At 36.8% G+C, this 20,447-nt stretch overlaps 4 protein-coding genes across 6 annotated transcripts in view; all 4 read left to right on the top strand.

Moving 5' to 3' along the window:
• Positions 1-4,765, top strand: part of LOC107714397 (putative serine/threonine-protein kinase F31E3.2) — an 11,808-nt gene extending 7,043 nt beyond the window's left edge. The window contains exons 6-12 of the mRNA XM_016520263.1: positions 719-826; positions 978-1,018; positions 1,175-1,202; positions 2,276-2,365; positions 2,537-2,625; positions 2,776-2,886; positions 3,925-4,765. Coding sequence (XP_016375749.1) covers positions 719-826; positions 978-1,018; positions 1,175-1,202; positions 2,276-2,365; positions 2,537-2,625; positions 2,776-2,886; positions 3,925-4,242 — 785 coding nt within the window. The 3' untranslated portion in view covers positions 4,243-4,765. The remainder of the gene's footprint in view (positions 1-718; positions 827-977; positions 1,019-1,174; positions 1,203-2,275; positions 2,366-2,536; positions 2,626-2,775; positions 2,887-3,924) is intronic.
• Positions 4,766-6,774: 2,009 nt separating this feature from the next.
• Positions 6,775-11,329, top strand: aldoca (aldolase C, fructose-bisphosphate, a). Of its 2 annotated transcripts, XM_016520090.1 has the most exons (10): positions 6,775-6,857; positions 7,996-8,126; positions 8,218-8,429; positions 8,962-9,016; positions 9,375-9,535; positions 9,625-9,708; positions 10,015-10,134; positions 10,238-10,292; positions 10,381-10,580; positions 10,680-11,329. In XM_016520090.1, the coding sequence occupies exons 2-10, from the start codon at positions 8,015-8,017 to the stop codon at positions 10,773-10,775; spliced, it is 1,095 nt and encodes a 364-aa protein (XP_016375576.1). In that variant the 5' UTR covers positions 6,775-6,857; positions 7,996-8,014; the 3' UTR covers positions 10,776-11,329. The 2 variants fall into 2 exon arrangements, with proteins under 2 accessions (XP_016375576.1, XP_016375645.1); XM_016520159.1 differs by lacking the exon at positions 10,238-10,292 and having other exon boundaries at positions 10,015-10,189.
• A 360-nt stretch (positions 11,330-11,689) lies between these two features.
• On the top strand, positions 11,690-15,925 carry LOC107714048 (serine/arginine-rich splicing factor 1). 2 transcript variants are annotated; one of them, XM_016519862.1, is made up of 5 exons: positions 11,690-11,888; positions 12,008-12,233; positions 13,280-13,485; positions 13,558-13,730; positions 14,555-15,925. In XM_016519862.1, exons 2-5 carry the CDS (start codon positions 12,040-12,042, stop codon positions 14,747-14,749), a joined length of 768 nt encoding a protein of 255 aa, XP_016375348.1. In that variant the 5' UTR covers positions 11,690-11,888; positions 12,008-12,039; the 3' UTR covers positions 14,750-15,925. The 2 variants fall into 2 exon arrangements, with proteins under 2 accessions (XP_016375348.1, XP_016375267.1); XM_016519781.1 differs by having other exon boundaries at positions 12,005-12,233.
• Positions 15,926-17,998: 2,073 nt separating this feature from the next.
• dynll2a (dynein, light chain, LC8-type 2a) lies at positions 17,999-20,447 on the top strand. The gene is made up of 3 exons (XM_016519972.1): positions 17,999-18,199; positions 19,825-19,961; positions 20,071-20,447. The coding sequence occupies exons 2-3, from the start codon at positions 19,830-19,832 to the stop codon at positions 20,206-20,208; spliced, it is 270 nt and encodes an 89-aa protein (XP_016375458.1). The 5' UTR covers positions 17,999-18,199; positions 19,825-19,829; the 3' UTR covers positions 20,209-20,447.

Genomic DNA, 20,447 nt, shown 5'->3' with positions numbered 1-20,447 from the left:
TATATATATATATATTTTTTTTTTTAGCAAGTTCCCTTACACAGGAGTGATTGAAAAGGGGCCTCAGATATGTAGGTTCATCAAAAAGTTTGAAAAGCCCTGCTTTAAAGAAACATTTGAAGTGAAAGGTGAAGTATGTTTACTGTACTAACTGCATTGCTTTTAAAAACACTTCCCCATCTGCCCACACTGGCCAGACAAACAAACTGTTCTGCCCCAACCTTAATGTTGCTATGCTGTTTTCCTTGTATTCTTGCATGGACATCATGTGAAAATTGCTGGGTTTACAAGACTGCATATATCTGTCAAGAGAGCATAAAGTACATTTCTTGAAAGATCTGCTAGATGCTTTACTCTTATTTGATTTGCTCCTTAACCATGTGATGTATCTGTTTCGTTCAATGTGTTTTTGTTGCTAAACCTTACCCCCAATGTATTTTTCTCTCCATATCCATTCGCCAGGGCAAGCTATGAGACTTAATCATTGTGTTATGTCTTCTTCCTTTCCAAAGTCTCCCTCCGTGACCCTGTGACAGACTGAAATTGTGTCACCGGCTTGTGATTATACTCAAAAATACTGCTCCAGATCATACTGTGCTTGAATGAAGTTCCTTAGAGTTTGATCTGTGAGAAGCTGGCTTCAAGGTCAGGCCAATCAGCCTGCTGTGACATTGTCTTTCTCGTCTCTTATCTCTGGCTCGTGTGTGTTTGTGTTCAGTGTGTGATTACTGCAGCACTGGGGATCTCTATACTTACTGGACCCTGAAGGGCCGCTTTGATGAGAGAGATGTTCGAGTGTTTGCTGCCGAGTTGGGCTCTGCTTTGGGTGAGTGTTGTTGCATTCATTATGTATATGGACGAACACTTTACATGCTTATTTTGTTTTTAAATAATCTTATATATTTAGCCTAGAGTCATTTTCACAAACAGGTGTTGTAAATTTGTATCAGTGACACAACTTTTTTTTTAATTTCCAGGCTTTTTGCATGACTCTGGAATAATGCATAGGGATGTGAAGGTATAAGTTTGAACACGTTCATTTAAAGGAAAATTCTAATTTGTTTAAAAAATTTTAAAAAATGTAACTAAATATAAATATGTTACTGAAGTTAATAAATGTTTGTATCCATTCTATTTAAATGCTCTGAAAAAAAATGTTTGTTTTCTGAAACAGATGGAGAACATACTTCTGACTGATAAAGGTATCAGTAAACTATTATAGAGAGTTTATTAATACACGTTTGAGTGATTTTGATAAAGTAAAGTTGATTTTATATATATATATATATATATATATATATATATATATATATGCATGCACAAATTTATGTATCTGCAGCAGCATTCAATTGCTATAGAATTTACAAAGGCTAAATTGTTTAAATTGAGTTTTTGTACCCTATATACAAATAAGTGACTTAAAAACAGCAGTATTTAATAGGGATTGAATAAATCTGACAGCATTATTACCAAAAATATTACATTATATATTGGCATGATCACTTTTAATATACTATTTAACTGTTATAGATGCATTAAAAAAACTATGGATTTTCAGAAAAGCATATATATATATATATATATATGTGTGTGTGTGTGTGTGTGTGTACATATATACTCACAATCAAAATTCAACCCCAATATATTGTAATAATTCAGAATTATCTGTATTTAAAGATATTTTGTTCCTTTTTAAAATAATCATTAATTCCAAATTTATCCCACAAATTTCTATACAATTTCCTTATTGGAAGACATAATTATACCTATTTAATCAACCAGAGAAATATCACTGCTGTTATTGTGTGGTCTAGACATTTATTATGCAGTCAGGAATATATATATAAAAAAATGTGCTTAAATGGGAAATTAAAAATTTGTAACAACTTCACATTGTATAATATTGAACATATATGCAGATAGTTCATCCACGTTACTATAATATATCATAAACAAATTCATATCATATTTTAAAAAAGCAAACATATACACAGATTTGCATAAGTTTCACATATACCAAGACAACAACCATATATATATATATACACATTGTAGCAAAGTGTCATTTCTTCAGTGTTGTCACATGAAAAGGTATAATAAAATATTTACAAAAATGTGAGGGGTGTACTCACTTCTGTGAGATACTGTATATATATATTTATATATCTTTTGTGTCTTTGGATTGTTTTCAAATGTCCATCCCAACTGTGAAGCACTCATTTAGCTTTCTGAAAAGGGAATTGTAGAATAGACACATTAATGCTGTCTCATTTAGGTCACCTACGCTTGACTGATTTCGGGCTGTCTCGCCGTCTTGAGCACGGGGATAGAGCTTTTACTATCTGCGGCACAATACAGTACATGGGTGAGGCTGAAATCTGAACTGCACTCTTTTTAAACGGGAAAGGATTTCCGTAGTAAGACTGTGTTTACCATCAGCTATATCTGACAGTAACTAAAGACACTTATAGCTCTAAGCAAATGAGCTACTTCTGTAAAAATGGATATTTAATTACATGATGTGGTCATTAAACAGCTCCTGAGGTCCTGAGCGGAGGTCCGTACAGCCACGCTGCAGACTGGTGGTCTCTTGGTATTCTTCTCTATGCTCTAGCCACTGGAGGGGTGAGACATATCTAGAGGCTGTACTGCAAGATGAGCATATACTTGATGGATGTGTCAGTCTCAATGTGCAGATCTCAGTGATGTGTAGAAAATGCTACGGGCTGCTTATACAGACTGTGTGAGCCTTTTCTCGATTATTTTGACTTGTAGTTTCCTCTGCCTGCGGAAGCAGATCACTGTGATATGCTGGCCAGTGTCAGTGAGTGTCTATATGACATGCCTGCAAGCCTCAGTCCAGCTCTGGCCTTCCTGCTTATAGAGGTGAGCTGCTATACATAATCTGCATCCATTCATTTAGACTAATTATGATTTATATACTTATACATAATAAAAATTTTTTTTTTTTTTACATGCATATAGGTTTTGAATATGGTTGATATTCATACACATGCATTAAAATACAATAAAAGACAATAATATAATAGTATTATGTATGTTTAAAATATAAATACATGTAGAAAGCATTTATTAATATTATTTTTATTAATATAAATTTCATGAATTTAATTAATAATCATCTAATGTTTATGAGTATTAACAATATATCCATTAATAATAATAATCTAATTATACATTCATAAATTATATATTATAGCATTACATTTATTATTTATGAATGTTAGTTCTATAATGTATGTTTAAAACATTGATACATTTGTATTTGATGTATTAATGTATTACATAATGTACATAATACATAATGTATTTTATTGATACCCCATATTGTATGTGAAAGATGTCATTTAAGAGTAATTCACACTGAAAATGTATAGTTAAAATATATTTAGATATTTGCGCAAAAGTTTGATTGATATTCATAAACATACATAATACAATAAAAAACAATCATATGTTTATTTACATGCTTACAGATTTTCATTATGATTTATATTCCTAGACAGAATATACAATTAAAAAGACAATATATATAAGTGTAATACATATTACAGCACATGTATTATGTGAAATATAAATACATGTTTAAAAAAATGTAAGTTTTATTAATACCATCTGATGTTTATGGGTATAAACAATTTCATGGATATATGGATGTTTATTGTATTAATTAATTATAATGTTTATTGAAATACCCTATATTTTATGTGTAAGATATCATTTAGAGGTAGTTCATACTAACAATGTTTAATTTAAATAAACACATCTCATTTAAATTAATTTCTCAGCATTGTTTTTACATTTTAATTTCTACCTTCAAATCTGAATGGCGTATAACCCTGTTGTTTATGGAAACTTTCAGAGCAGTCTTCCTAAAACTCTAAAACTCATGTTTGAATACAGCTTCTGTGCAAGATCCCCACACGTCGCTTACGCTGCCTGGAGCTCTTCCAGAGCCAGAAGTTTTTCCACGGCATGTCTTTTGACTCCCAGCTGCTGCAGAAAAGTCCCATTGAGCCAATCCTCGAGCTGAAGAATCATCCTGACCGACCGGAAAGGTCGATGCGAGGTTTATCATTAGACCTGCTTCAGAATTTTGAGTGTGACCTACTGAACTCTCCATCCACCCCTGCAGATTTGTCTCCTACCTCGATGAAGATTAAGGTAAATGAAGACACAGCAGGGGCTAAAACAAAAACTACAGGAACCAATTCTCCATGAAAACAGAAAACATAAATGAACTCATTTTTTCTCTCTGTAACATTCAGTGTTTTGCCAAAGACAAGATAAAATGGCACAGTATTTTTCTAATAGTTCACCCACAAATCAATCTATGTGAATAGCCAGTCAATAACAAGTATTACTACAGAGTCTTATTTAATAATCATATTTCTTTTCATCTGACTATACAGAAAGCGTATTAGATTTTTAACAATGTTACCTCTGTTTTGAAAGTTAAGTTTTGCCCTAGTATAAGGCAATATTTGTCTTAATAGTATATGTATACTTAATAGTATAGTATTATTTAGTTCCTGTGTATAAAGGAAAGGAGTATATAATTTCAATTAAACTCGTTTTTACATTTATTTTTATATCGGTTACAGTGATGCCCTGTTTACTGTGGCACCATAAGAGTGATAATCTGTGACAAATAGATTGTGAACTTTTTAGACACAATATTGCCAGTTACTTTTTTGGAAATAATAGTTCCAAATGAGTCAACTTCTGTGCATTTCCATACAACACCCCAGGAATAGTATTTTGTTTTTTAAAAATGAATCTGTTTTTGAACAAAGTTGTTGAGTGAGTGATTCAATGACTCTCTCAAAAAGACGTGTCACTTTTTTCGCTAATGAATAAATCAGTGTTTTTGAATGAAACGGTTGAGTAAATGATTCAATGATTCGCTCAGAGACGAGTCACTTGTTTCGCTCCTAAATGAATCAATGTTTTTTAACAAAAGGGTTGAATGAATGATTCAGTTACTTGCTAATAAAAATGTATCACTTGTTTTGCTCCTGAATGAATCAATGTTTTTAAACTGAACAGTTGAGTGGATGATTCAATAACTCACTTATAAAGACATGCCACTTGTTTCACTCCTAAATGAATCTGTTTTGAACAAATCATTTGAGACTCACCTGTCACCGTCTATTTGTGTATCAGTGTAACCTGCAGAAAGAGTCACTGAAAAATCTAAACACAAATGGTGAAAATTCCATTGTTGGGTACAATATAAAAGGCTAATATGCTACAACTTTACTATTACCAATATATGAAATATGTTGATTAATATATTGATTCACAGATTAAATATACTGTGAAATATACAGTACATTAGTGTAATGTACAATGGAATGTATAGTGCTATGCTTAATAATAATACAATGCAACACAATACAGTTTAGGTTATATTAAGTAGTATGCGGTTATTATGGTAATAAGTATCTGAATATTTATGCCATTATTTGATTATCTGTCATTTTTTTCATCAGTTTTCAGCAGTACAGTAAAGATCATTCTCTCAACATATGTCCCCAAAATAGAACTTCATGTCATTACAATTCAAAAGATAGAATGGTAAAATATATATCTGTGAATGATACCTGGAGACATTTCTCCAACTTTGAGACTTTGGTGTGACCCATTTGTGAGAGCAATGACAAACCCAAATGGGAGCAGCCTTAATAGGGCTGAAAATTGAACACCAGATAAAGCATCATTATTAATGTTTTTAATTAGGTATCAGGAAAAAAAATCACAGCCCCAGTAGAGGTGGCTTAAAATATCCGTAACTCTTTAACAGTTCTCCTGAGAGTCTACTTCCAATGGGTTCAGTCCTTTATGTATAATGAAACATTGGGTATCCCTCTAAACCTGCCATTTTTATCTACAGTACCTTATTGGTTTCATATTAAGAATTGAACAACATGCTCCTAAAAAAGTCTGGCTATTTCTATATTATATGTGATATGAATAAATTACACTAAAAGCCACTTTTAGGGCATTGATCACATAATTTCATAACAGATCGATGCTTTAGTAAACTGAATCTCCAAACTTTTGACTCCTTTTTTGACCTTGAAAACTAGATCATAAAGTCGTCTAAAAATTCTACTCACCTGTATAGAACTAGAAATTATGCCATGACCCCACCTCATTTTTTACCACACATATACTTGAATCTCAGCCGCTCTGTGACTGCCAACATTTTCCGAAGGGTATGATGGGAGTCTCAGCTGACTAGAGATTTGAGGATTCGCCTGAGGCGTGTATGATCTAATTATATTGTTGACGGGAATACAGCGGATGTGGCCTGAAAGACCCAACAGGTTACAAAGTTGATACTTCAAATAATGTGGCTTTTAGGCCACCTGGCAGATAATAAAACTGCAAAAAAAAATCCCATTGACTTGCACTGAATAAGGGATTCAAGCCATATCTGGGCTATTTTGAGTACATAACTATCCTGACAACCACCCAGAATAGCTGTATAGCAAAACCCTGGCAACCACCCACGCTACCCCACCAAGTTTTGCAGTATAGAAAATGTAAAAAATCTAATTTGGTTGCATTGTATTGTGAAAAATAATGAGAATCTATGCTGCTAGAGAAATGGGATCAGGTGGGCAACCTTTGGTGGCCTTTAACACCTCCTCCAATAACTTAATGAGGGCATGACGTTAAGCTCCGCCCTTACACAAGTGTCAGCATCCCCTGGGATATCACCTTCATAAAGAACTGGGACACTGGCACTGTTAAAGAATCAGTCACGTCTCATCTCGTCTGCAGGAAAAAGCCCCTTCAGTCTGAGTCAGTCGGTCCGCTCTGACCTGGTGAGTAATTCCATCTGTTGAATTATCTGCCATCACCATTTTGAGTTACAATTATTTTGTGAAATACGCGATGGAGAAACAACTTCGTAAGGTTTTTATTACTAAAAAGTACCATTTAGAAAATGTATAGATCATTTTTAATGCTGAGAGCCATATATGCACGATCAGTTTTCTGGATAGCTGCTAAAGGTTCAAAAGGTTTTCAAGAAGTTGAGAACTCTTAAAAATAACATATTGTGCATTACTTTTGCGATTTAGTTATTCATAAAGAGAGTAATTTATATATGCATAAGGCTTGTAAACTGTGTCTATGTGCTTCAGTTGTGGCTGTGGATAACAAAGTTTGCCAGAGTTGCAGAAATCTTTGTTAAGCGTTTGTGAAAGTGAATGCTTGGCATTTCTGAACTGAACAACATTTAGCAGAAGAGCTGCTGTGCCTTTAAGTGAATTAATTGTGTTGGATTGATCTATTTAACTTTTTTTGTTTTTGATGGCTATTTCATTTAAAAAGAACTTTGCATCAATTCTACTGAAAAAAAATTAACTCAGAAATTGCTTGTGCATTTCACAGATAATTACAAAGAAACAACAAGTAACACACTGAATTAAACATGAAATCTTAGTAGAAAGACTGAAATTGTATTTTCTTGTCAAATAAACTTCAATATATATCAGAATAATTCAATACATCTAATTAATATTTATGTTTACTAGATGAGGATTGAACTTGCATACTAGATGTGAGATTAAACTCACAGAAACCAATTTCTAACCAAATAAAGGTTCTATAGTTGTGCATATAGAATAGACTTTTTAAAAATGTCATCAATTTCCATAAATTTTCCAGGAAATCACAATTTTAAAATTCTACAACGTACTGTTTCAAGTTACACATTGTTATGTTTTAGGAAACGTTTGCAAACTTTAAAAAAAAAAGTCACTGGTAATTTTCCTTTAGATTTTAAATTTCAACGTTCTACATTTTTTTCTTACATTGTATGTGAACCATACAGACCCTGTTATAAGCATAAATGACTTCAGCACAAAGGCAATATATGGTGATGTCTTTGATATCCCATCTTGATTATGTAATGTACTGGTGTTTATGATTATGTCATTACAATGTTCATATCCTCAGGTTGTGCTGGACATTTAGGATGACCCATCAGTTTCCTCCCCTCACCACTGAGCAAAAGAAGGAGCTACATGAGATAGCTCTGCGCATAGTGTCACCAGGGAAAGGCATCCTAGCTGCAGACGAGTCCATAGGTTAGTGTGGCTTCCTCCAGTTAGTCGTCATAAATTGCAGTGTGAAAGAAATCTGCAAGAACTCACTTTGATCCTGTGGATGTTCTAACAGGCAGCCTGGGGAAGCGTTTGAACCAGATAGGGGTAGAGAACAACGAGGAGAACCGCCGCCTCTACCGCCAGGTGCTCTTCACCGCTGATGACCGCATTGATAACTGCATCGGTGGAGTGATCTTCTTCCACGAAACACTCTACCAATACTCTGATGATGGTGTCCCGTTCGTCAAGATGATAAAGGACAAGGGCATCACTATCGGAATCAAGGTATGAAGTCTCAGATGTAGGAGTGTTTGTCTTGACATGTTGAACCTTGGTGCTCATGCAGGTGCTGTGAGTTTGAACCTGGCTTGCAACATTTCTCAATCCCATTTAATCCATAACTTCCTTTCATGTCTAATTAGAAAAAGCATTTCAAGTGCGGTTCAATCAGTGGGATACTTTTGGGACAGATCTCTCCGTTTGTCCAAATATTCGCAGATATGGGGAGTGATCACAAAACCTGTTTTTGGGAAACACTGTATTTGAATTTTGTGTTTAATTGTACACAAATTATACCTTTAGGGGTACAACAGCTTGTCACTAGGGCAGTACCCTTAAAGAGGCAACTTTGTACTCTATTTACCCCTAAAAAGTTGGAAAACTTCAGGGTACACATTACTACTCTAAGATACTAATATGCACCTACTGTACTGATAAAGGTACAATTTTTGCACCTTTTTTCTGACAGGGTGTTTAAGTCAATGAGCTGAATTAAAATTATATTTCATTTCTAAAACATTTTGCCCTTTCTTCACAGGTTGACAAAGGTGTAGTCCCCTTGCCAGGGACTAATGGAGAAACCACTACACAAGGTATTTTAAAGATGTCCGTTCTCTGGATCTGAATATTTGATAAATCAATTTTAAATTTTTATCAGTTCATGCATGTGAATTTTGCTGGAAAACGAACAAATGATTTTGCCATTGTTAACAATATGTTGTTTGATATATATATATATATATATATATATATTACAGTTTTTAAAAAATCAATACAATTTTAAATATATATTCTTATGTTTACTTTTTCGTAATGTTTGAGAAGTGTTCATGTTAAAGGTTATTTTCCATACTGTGATTTTTTTGTGAATTGTCTTGAATCCAGTTAGGGTCAGTTTAGGACCCAGAACATAATGATCATCACAATTGAACAGCTCTACCTTCTCAACAGGTCTGGATGGGCTCTCAGAACGCTGCGCTCAGTATAAAAAGGATGGAGCTGACTTTGCAAAGTGGCGTTGTGTGATGAAAATCAGTGATACCAACCCGTCAAACCTGTGCATTAAAGAAAATGCTAAAGTCCTTGCTCGCTATGCTAGTATTTGTCAGCAGGTAAAATGTTCATTCGGCTAAATTCATTTATAAGAGATGCAAATGGAGATTTGTTAAAGCTCAAGTTCTTGTCCCAACTGTACTTGCAGCATGGGATTGTACCCATAGTGGAACCTGAGATCCTACCTGATGGAGACCACAATTTGAAGCGTTGCCAGTTCGTTACAGAGAGGGTTGGTTATACTCTACTTCTTAAAGAGATATTACATCCAAAAATGAAAATCTCATCATTATTTATTCACCCTCATGTCATTCCAAACCTGTGTGACTTTCTTTCTTCTCTTTGCAACAACTGTTCTGTTCATACAATGAAGTTAATGGGGTCCAAAACAACATATGAACATAGATAAATAAATCAAAGTTAATATAGATGAATAAATCAAGTTACACAGTTTTGGAACACCGTGAGAGCAAGACAAAAAAGTATTTTCAGTTTTTGAGTGAACTTATGCTTTACACATTCACTGTCATTTATTCAGGTGCTTGCAGAAGTCTACAAAGCCATGTTTGATCATCATGTGTATCTGGAAGGCACACTACTCAAGCCCAACATGGTGACCCCTGGACACGGCTGCCCAACCAAATACAGTGCAGAGGAGGTTGCCATGGCAACAGTCACTGCTCTGCAGCGTACTGTCCCGCCCGCAGTGACAGGTGAGGATACATTACAAACTCTAAACCTGATTTCAGATTCAGTGACAGGTTGCCATGGCAACAGTCACTGCTCTGCGGCGTACTGTCCCGCCCGCAGTGACAGGTGAGGATACATTACAAACTCTAAACCTGATTTCAGATTCAGTGACGAGTCTGGACACTGCGTGATTACAGACTTCCTGCACTTTCAGGGGTGACCTTTCTCTCAGGAGGTCAAAGTGAGGAGGAGGCCTCCATTAACCTAAATGCCATCAATAACTGTTCACTTGTGAAACCCTGGGCTCTCACCTTCTCATTCGGCCGAGCTCTGCAGGCCTCAGCTCTGAAGACCTGGCGTGGACAGAGAGAGAATGAAGCCGCCGCAACCGAGGAATTCATCAAACGAGCAGAGGCATGCCAACCAAATCTATACATAAACAAACAGACAGACAGATAGATAAAGATAAATAGATCTTCTTTCTAATTGCTTCTCTACTTCTTTTCTCCTCAGATCAACAGTCTGGCATCTCAAGGGAAGTACACGGTTTGTGGTGACAGCAGCGGAGCCACTGGTCTTTCTCATTACCTTTCCAGCTACGCATATTGAAATGCCGCTGATTCCCATAATCCAGCATTAGCTGAAAGCTAGCAGATTTCACTGCCACCTCCATATTAAACACTCAAACATAAGTAGATTATTTACTCCTAAATGTGATGTTGATATACAGTAAAAAACCACACATGAAAGTGATTGCTCAGTAAGTTTCTGAGGATGTGAAATTTTGTGGTGTCCTCTGCTTGTCTTAAAAACATTGTAAAGTTATAGCTTTTGTTGCCAAGATAATTCTTTAGGAAAGTAATGGAGTATTAATAAAGTTACAGTTGACTGTTATGTTGATCCTTATCACTTACTGTCGACATTTAAGAGTTTCTTTGGATAGATAAGGATATATATGCTTCTGTAATCTACCCTTTTGTCATCTAAAGCTTTAATAATCCCTTTGTTATGATGAATAATAACTGCATGGATTACAAGTTTATGAGTTTCTGATGATTCTGAATGTCTGGCTTGATGCATTATTGACAAAACAAAAGTGAAACTAAATTATTGACAACCTGAATACAAACTGAAAATGCTGCAATAAAATTGTGAAGATAGAAGATGTGTCTCTTGACTCTAATCTTTCGAAACACACTAGTAGGCTACATATGCTCGTTATTAGAGTATTAGGCTATATATAGGTTATTGCTACTATTATATATTTTAATAAAGAGATCAATTCACATGCCTTACATCGCAAGGTATACGGATAATTGTAAATGGTTTATTCTTTTTTAAACTTTGTCTCCATGCAAGTCAATCGGTAATCTACAGTTTACCTCAGCAGCAGCCAGCAGGTGCAAACAATAATAAGTAGACTATTGACTTCACCCGAGGACCAAACAAGTCAGTGCAAAGGTATATAATAAAAGCTTGACATACCCTTTCGCTCCTTATCCATACTAATTACCCACCTATATAAAATATTTGTATTGTTTTAGACGTCACTATCCGAACTATTTCGCGTCGCGAATGTAGCTACTCCATTACCCGCCCTTTCAGCCTGTTTCCCCAGATTCATCCGCGGTGGGTAAAGCGCGCTTGAAGAGGAAGCTATCCGCGCTTCTCCAGAGGAAACACGCTCTCGTCGTGCGCGTGCAAGCGGTGCTTCAAATAATAGTAAGTCTCTTTGTTTTGTATGTGACTGGTGTTGCGGTTTGTTTAACGTATTTCGCAAGTTAAACAAACAGCTGTTATATACAGACTCAAAAAGTGCCATTTATTTGTCTGCCCAGCAGGAAGGTGACGGTATAACGTTAGCAGTGCAGAGATGTCTGGTGGTGGTGTGATCCGCGGCCCTGCTGGAAACAACGACTGCCGCATCTATGTGGGCAATCTGCCCCCTGATATCCGCACTAAAGATGTCGAAGATGTGTTTTATAAGTACGGAGCCATTCGAGACATCGATCTGAAAAACCGACGAGGCGGACCTCCGTTCGCCTTCGTCGAGTTTGAAGACCCAAGGTGGGTACAACTGAACCTTGAGCCTTTAGCTTAAAGGCTAACTTGTTAATCTGTTTGTTTCAACGTTGCCGGTTACACTTCTTAAATTATAAAAAATTTAAAAACATGTTCTCTGAAAACTGTGTTTTTGCAATCTATATATAAGCAAGTGTGTATTTTTGTAAATGAGCTTTTTGCTTTCTGTGCTAACGTGCTAATTAGCTTAGCCGTGCTCACCATGTTTCCAGAGCTTCGTTTATATTAACCGGTTTTTTTTTTTTTAGTCAGTGAGTGCAGGCTTTGCAACTTAGTTATTTATTTTGACCTAACATGTTTGTTTAATGTGTAAACTTAAGTTTAAGTTACTTCTTAAATTATAAAAAATTTAAAAACATGTTCTCTGAAAACTGTGTTTTTGCAATCTATATATAAGCAAGTGTGTATTTTTGTAAATGAGCTTTTTGCTTTCTGTGCTAACGTGCTAATTAGCTTAGCCGTGCTCACCATGTTTCCAGAGCTTCGTTTATATTAACCGTTTTTTTTTTTTTTTAGTCAGTGAGTGCAGGCTTTGCAACTTAGTTGTTTATTTTGACCTAACATGTTTGTTTAATGTGTAAACTTAAGTTTAAGTTAGCCTTTGTTAGGCTTTAAAGCCTGCCTTAGGTTTGGATATGGAAATTAGCTTTGTAACTAGACAAATGACTTGCGCTTGACTTAAAATTATAGTAGTCAACATTTGAAGTGGATCAAAACCTTTCAAAGTTGTCCTAAAAACCTAAAACCAAAATGCGTTCTTGTCTTAGGACAACTTTAACTTTTTTTTTATCCACTTCAAATGTTGACTAATGTAGTTTCAGTGAGTTTTTGCTACAAATGACTGTTTAGCACTGACCTCTTCTGTATTTTGAGGCAATTTTGCATTACTTTTAAGTGTTAAGTCACTTAACTAGCTGGTTAGATTACCGTAGTTGCTATTTGTAGTTTAACTCCGTGCGACCTCTAGCCACACTGACTGGTTTTTCATGCCAGATTGGTATTTACATGCTTTCCTGCTCCGTTTCCTTTAGAGATGCAGAGGACGCTGTTTATGCCCGTGATGGGTATGACTATGATGGCTATCGTCTTCGAGTGGAGTTTCCCAGGAGTGGGAGAGGAGGTTTTGGCGGCGGTGGTGGTGGAGGAGGAGGAGGAGGAGGAGGTGGTGGTGGTGGGGCTCCTAGGGGTAGATATGGACCCCCCTCCAGACGTTCAGAGAATAGAGTAATCGTATCAGGTACGTTAGCATCACAGCTTTAGCTAATTTAAGAATCTTTGAAGTTGTATTGATTGTTGGATTTGATTCCAGGGCTTCCACCGAGCGGGAGCTGGCAGGATCTGAAGGATCACATGCGTGAAGCAGGTGATGTATGTTACGCTGATACTTTCCGAGATGGAACTGGTGTGGTGGAGTTTGTTCGCAAAGAAGACATGACCTACGCCGTTCGCAAACTGGATAACACAAAATTCCGGTCTCATGAGGTAGGTTTGAGATTTTAATCTGGATTTTTGGATATGCTTAGCATTGGAATATTCCTAAGGTAAGCAAATCCTAATGTTGTGCTAAGAGGTTCTATGTTTTAAGTGAATTTGTCTTAGTGAAAATATTTTGACGTAGCAATTTAGCCAATTAATTGGCATCAATAGCTGCATCTTGGAACTATGAATTACTGGGAGAAATCAGTTTCTCTGCTGTCATATGTTAAGTAGGTATTGTTAATCAATTTCTTTTTAATATTAACCTTGTTGTTGTGGAAATGCTGCCCAGATTTTTAACTTGTCTAATCGCCTGCTTTGTAAGAAAGCGGTAGCTATATACATACATGTTCTACAAACTTTTTCTTTGTGCTAAAGAAAGCATTTTAGTGCAAAAAGGTAAGAATAAAGTAAAAATAATATATACATATTGTACATGGCAGCTTAAAGGAAAAACAAATCTCTCTCCCTTTCTTGCACTTTATTATTTCATGACAAAATTAAAAGAATTTTAGATTTTTTTTTTTTTTATAATTACTGCACATACTTAAGTCACTTAATTTTGTAACAGTTCAGCATTAGTGTTTTTTTTTACCAGTTACCGGCTAATTCATTATATTGTCAAAATCCAGTATTGGCTGACCCTTCCTTGTGAATACCAAAGCTAAACCTTGTCAAACTGGAAGTCTTGTGTAGTCAGGTTGAATAATATAAAATACTGGTTGAATACTAGTGTGCAACCAAAGAGCATTGTTTCATTGCAGGAAGTCTGGTAAGTATAGTGACAATGTTAACTACACTTGCTCAATGGAAAGTTCTGTCTCTGCCAGGGAGAAACCGCGTACATCCGTGTGAAGGTGGACGGTCCCCGCAGTCCGAGCTATGGAAGATCAAGATCAAGGAGCCGCAGTCGCAGCAGGAGTCGCAGCCGCAGCAACAACCGTAGCCGTAGCTACTCCCCTCGCCGTAGCCGAGGATCCCCGCAGTACTCCCCGCGCCATAGCCGTTCCCGCTCTCGCTCCTAAACATGCCCTCTCGGAGCCCTTGAACCATTTGTTTTTACAGTCTTTACACAAACCCCATGTTTTAATTCCACCCTTCTTGTCTCATGAGACCATGATCATCTTATGAATGTCTTTCTGTTCTTTTTATTTTTTTTTCTCTCCCTGCATTGGTTATTTTTAAACATGCTTTTTTTTAACCAAGTTCTTTGATTTCTTTTCCCCATTAATTTTTTTTTTAAATACAAAGAAGTCTTTTTCATAGACCAAACAAAGGGTTATGTTATGGCTCCCAATATTTTTGTAAATGCCATGTATGAAAGTTATTCGTGGGATAGTGGGTTTCTCAATTGTTTTATGCTGTCTTCCTCTATAAGTGTCACAGAACTGATGCTTTGTAATAAAGGATTGCTAAATCTGATTTTGCGTAAAAGGGGTGAATTTGAACTCTAGAACAAACCTCTATTGCATCAAAAAAGAGACTTGTTGGCCCTTAGGGCATGATTTGAGTAACTGAACCAACTTTAGATCACTTTCAAATGAGGTGGTATCTTTAGTTGCATTGTAAAGATGTACTGGTCAAACGTCTAGTTGGGTTTTTGTGTCCAAAGACAGATTGCAGCTTTCATGTTTGATTCAGTCTTAGTGTTAGGTTATTAGTTTTGATGGTCTGTCTTGGCCTTAATGCTGTATGCATGCATCAAAGGCAGGTTTGAGTGGATTTGATTCTAACTCTTTGCCTCCTTTGTTTTGATTTTGCTGGTATCTTAAGGTTTGGATTGGAGGAGAGGCTCAGTGGATGCCGGATCACTGGGATCAGTACATAATGAAGATAGGATAGGGAATGCTGGATACATGGAACAGGATCAATTGCTCCCAGGATCATAGGATTTTTAAGGCCGCAATTCAAAAGTACTTCCCTACCCCCTTTATTTTCTCTATACCTCAGTGGAAAATGTAGACATTTTGGCCCTTCTCTTTTTTTAACACATTGGCGGAGCAGATGCTGGAGCAGTCTTTGGGGATGGAATCGACAGGAACAGTATGGTAAACTGAAAGTGCATTTGGGATGGGGAGGGGTTTACTCAGGCATTTTAGATTTACACTGTCCCAATGTGGACGTTAGATGCTTTGACATTGCTAGCATTTTTCTTTTAAGTGAACAGTTTTTGCCTAAATAAAGGATTCATTGGTACAAAAGTGTGTTCCTTTGCCTTTTTTTTTTAATGCTTTTGAATTGTTGAATATTGTGAAATTATGACACTTATAGGGACAGTTCTCCAGAAATTTTTAATTATTTACTTGGTCATAGCGTGTCAAGCTTGTTTGACTTTGGAACAAAATATTTTGAATGTTTCAACGGTTTTTGTCCATACAATGTTGCACAAATGTGCACATTTTTCAAAATCTCAAAATTTGTGTTCTACAGAAGAAAGTAAGTTGTGCAGTTTTGGAAAGACGTGAAGGTTGAGTAAATGATGACAGCTATTTGTGTTTATTAATTTATATTGTACTTAAGGTACACATTTTATTAGTTGATACATCATCTGGTAATCGAACACATTGCTTTATTAACACCATGCTCAGTTATGAGAGCTACAGGACTACTGCTATTAAAAAAAAGTTAGCTGTCCCTTTAATTTTGGATGCCGCCCAAAAGTTGAATTCTATATTAATGCGCTTAGTGGTGTTGCTTAGTAACTGAAAACCGTCTACTGTTAGGATAATTATATTACGAAGAATTGGTTAGGGAAAATAAGTTTATTGCAGTAGATAAGTCGGTTCTTTATAGTAAATGAAAAAATACAACTCTACAAATCAGTGTATCCCGACTCGTAGCGTTGTACGTGTCGGGATTCCCGACTCTCAAAAGAATGACTCGTTTTGAGCCGGTTCTTTTTGTGAATGAATGAATCATTTACTTAACTACAATGAACGGTGCGTTCCAAACGGGATATATCGCCCTCCGAAGGGCACTTCGGAGTGAAAACAATTATGGCCGCCATATTGAAGGGTCGTTCCAAACCAAAGTGCTCAAGCTGGTCACTCCAGAATGAAGGATTTCGAAGGGTACAACTGATGGACACTTAGGGCTCCCATGATCCTTTGCATGATTACGGCGCCTCCGTGTGGGCACGTGATGACGACGCAGAAGGGCACTTCAAGAAACAGTTGTTTGGTACCCTACACACTTCAAAGCTCTCACTCCGGAGAGTAAACCCTTTGAAGGGATTAGGGCATAGGGATGAGCCCTTCCGAATGGAACGCAGGGACAGTATTTATCACATATAAAGGGCTGTAAAAGAAACCGAAGGACTCTTGAGCTCCTCAGGTGTGAGCCTACCAACATGACAAGTATCGTTATGTCAATGAATCATATGCTATCAGTCAATGATAATTATAAAAGAAAACGTCCTGAGCATAGATCAGTGGCCGAGAGCGCATCTGATTGACAGATAAACCACGAGCTCTATCAGTTATTGTTAATGTTCTGGTTATTTTGTTTCAGTGTACACAGTTTGTTAATTTTGTGCAAAGCACAGGCCTACAGTCAAAGTAAACTTCATCATTCAGCTGAACTGTGCACATTTATTTTAGACACTTTTCATGTCTTGTTCAATTAATGCGATAAACGCATGTCTCTGCTGAGCTGTGGGCTATTAGTCATAGCCCACAGCTCAGCAGAGACATGCCGTGGCGGGCAAAGCAGACAAAATTACAATTTATGTAACGTCATTTTTATTTTTATTTTTATTTACAAATAAAGCTTCATATTATGAGAAGAATACTTTCTACGACCTTTATCCTGCAGTCATGGTGAAATTATAGGTTCCTTCAATCTAAAATAACAAGAATCGAAAAAGAAAAGAAAACAACAGTGAGGAATCGATTCCAAAAATTTCGGAATCGAACAGCCCTATATGCCTGCATTCTAATTCTGTTGAAACCTGAAATAATCTCATAATTTGATAGCAGACTGTTAAATCCAATTAATTGCATTTGTCCATATATTTCTATAAAATTCGTTGATGAACCGGAATTGTAGCCAGAATCATTACATTTCTAGTTGCATTACACTGCGTGGGACCGACCATGAGAGGAACAACAGATTAATACCTCTAACCTTGCAATCAGTAAAGTGTTTTCATTGCGAAGGTCCACCGAGTCTAATTTAAGCTATTTTCTGGCCCACACAGTCCTGATGCTTATAACCAAACAAGCACATTTCCCTCTGGTCTCCGGTTAAAGATGCATTGTGGGATGAAATAAGATGCTGGCAGAGGGGCGCAGGGAGCGGCTGGTCTGCAGCCAATGGCGAGCGCTGTGTAGGACGGCATTGTGGAGAGCCAGGGATTTTAGCGCGGGCACCAGTCGGCGTTTGACTTGATCCATATGTTCCTCTCATAGCGTCAAAGGGATATCCGAAACGACTGTTTTCACTTGCAAATTTCCCTTGCTAAATATTGCTGACAGGTGAGTTGAGTAGTTTGCCATCTCGGGTGATCTACAAGAATGATTTTGCATGCATTTCGAGCCTGATGCGTTCGTTTTAGATATATAAATGGCGATTTTTGTTTATTTGAATCGCTTCAGTAAAGCAAAGCGTGTATTTGACTTTGAAATTCAGACGCTACAGTGAGAACGCCGCGTGCACCTGAGTTTCATTGATTTGCTGGAACCTCAAACGCGCACGCTGTGAATGGAGGAGGTGTGACGTAGCATTCCTCCATCCTGACCTGTCAATGACTTGATCGATGAATCCAGACCTTAATCAGTGAATCAGTTGACTGCCACCATATAATTGAGTTCAACTGCTAAATCAATGTGGTGTGAAGTGCTGATATCAGCTGTGTATGATCTATTAGTTAGTGGTTTTCTATACTAGTTTGCCTTATGCTTTTGGACCATATGAATCCTAATATTAATATTGCTATTGCTGGTTAACTAGTTTAAAGTACTGGATTTTACATAATGTAATTTTAGCCCAATTTGCCTTGGTTTTCTTGTCAGGAATAATAGAATGCAAATATGGACTAACTTAGCTGAATTAAAGTACATTATACTGGATTTAATTCCAAAAAATTATATTTTGGTGCATTTTGACTTGATTTTATGGGCCTAGCTTTAGTAGTATGCATATATGGCCTTTATCGAATACCTGTATATGGCAGTGCTGTCAATGTTTGCATTTGTGCAGCAAACACATTTACCTTGTGCAATCTCCATGGACCCCCAATATTGGTGTTGCTAGTTAACTAATTTGAAGTACTTTTAGTTTACATTTTACTTAAAAAAAAAAAAATTGTAATTTGACACTTGGTTTTATGGGCTCAGCATTAACAGTATGCAGACATGTTCTGTTGACTAGCTGCAAATGATAGTGCTGTCTATGTATGCATTCGGACCATCTGTATCCCAGTATTGGTGTTGCTAGTTACCTAAAGTACTTTTATACTGGATAAAACCAAATATTTGTAATTCAAGCACAGTTTGACTTTGTTTTATGGGCCCAGCGTCAATATGGCCTTTATTGCCTAGTGGTAAATGATAGTGCTGTCTATGAATATGCATTTGGGCCATATGTATCCCAGTATTGGGTTTGCTAGTTAACAAAAGTACTTCTATACTGGATTTAACTCCCCAAAAAATATGAATTTGACCACTATTTGATTAGGTTCTCTGAGCCTATATGCAGATATGGCCTTTATTGATTGGTTGCAAATGTGCTTTCTGTGCATTTGGACTATATCTATCCCAGTATTTGGTATTGCTAGTTAAAGTACTTCTTTTATACTGGATTTCTCTCCAAAAAGTGTCATTTGAGAACAGTTTGAGTTGGTTTTCTGGGTCCAGCATTAATAGTATGCAAATACGGCCTTTATTGACTAGCTTCAAATGCTAGTGCTGGACTGAAAGACCTGCTTGGTTCTCATGAAAGTATCTAGTGTCATTTGAATTGTCTTAACAAATCAGATCCTCTCCGTTGGTGGCATTCTGTCAGGAATTTGTTTGGCATTGTCAGGGAAGAAGCGCCCATGAATGGCCCCACTGTTTGACTCTCAGTGGAGACTGATCTTTGTTCGTTTCTACATTTTCAGGCACCATGACCGACAGGAAGGCTGTGATCAAGAACGCTGACATGTCTGAAGACATGCAGCAGGATGCAGTGGACTGTGCCACGCAGGCCATGGAGAAATACAACATAGAGAAGGACATTGCCGCATACATCAAAAAGGTGAGTCGTGCCGAGATTTGAGCCGTACTGTTATTTTAGACTCCTAACTTGTATTTTTGTCGCGCTTGCATTTTCTCCAGTGCTTAAACCACATTGTCTCGTGTTACAGGAGTTCGATAAGAAATACAATCCTACGTGGCATTGCATTGTGGGAAGGAACTTCGGCAGCTACGTGACCCATGAGACGAAACACTTCATCTACTTCTACTTGGGCCAGGTGGCCATTCTCCTCTTCAAGTCTGGCTGAGTCCAGGCCAAACCAGACCGTAGAATGTATCTCCAATGAAGACTGTGATGCACTGGTCGCTGATGTCATATACGAATATTAAACAAGACCATACCATGACTATGCTGGCTGTGCACAACTGCATGGATTGTGTCCCATACTACTTGTGTACATGTTGCAGTTAAATTGCTTTTCATTAGAGGCCCAAGTTTTTGTTAATGGTCCTTGCAGGTTTTTCCTAGCACATATGTTGTAAAAAT

This window comes from Sinocyclocheilus rhinocerous, unplaced genomic scaffold, assembly GCF_001515625.1.
Source record: "Sinocyclocheilus rhinocerous isolate Xijiao unplaced genomic scaffold, SAMN03320098_v1.1 scaffold821, whole genome shotgun sequence".
Taxonomy (NCBI): Eukaryota; Metazoa; Chordata; class Actinopteri; order Cypriniformes; family Cyprinidae; genus Sinocyclocheilus; species Sinocyclocheilus rhinocerous.
This window is presented reverse-complemented; position numbering and strand designations above follow the sequence as displayed.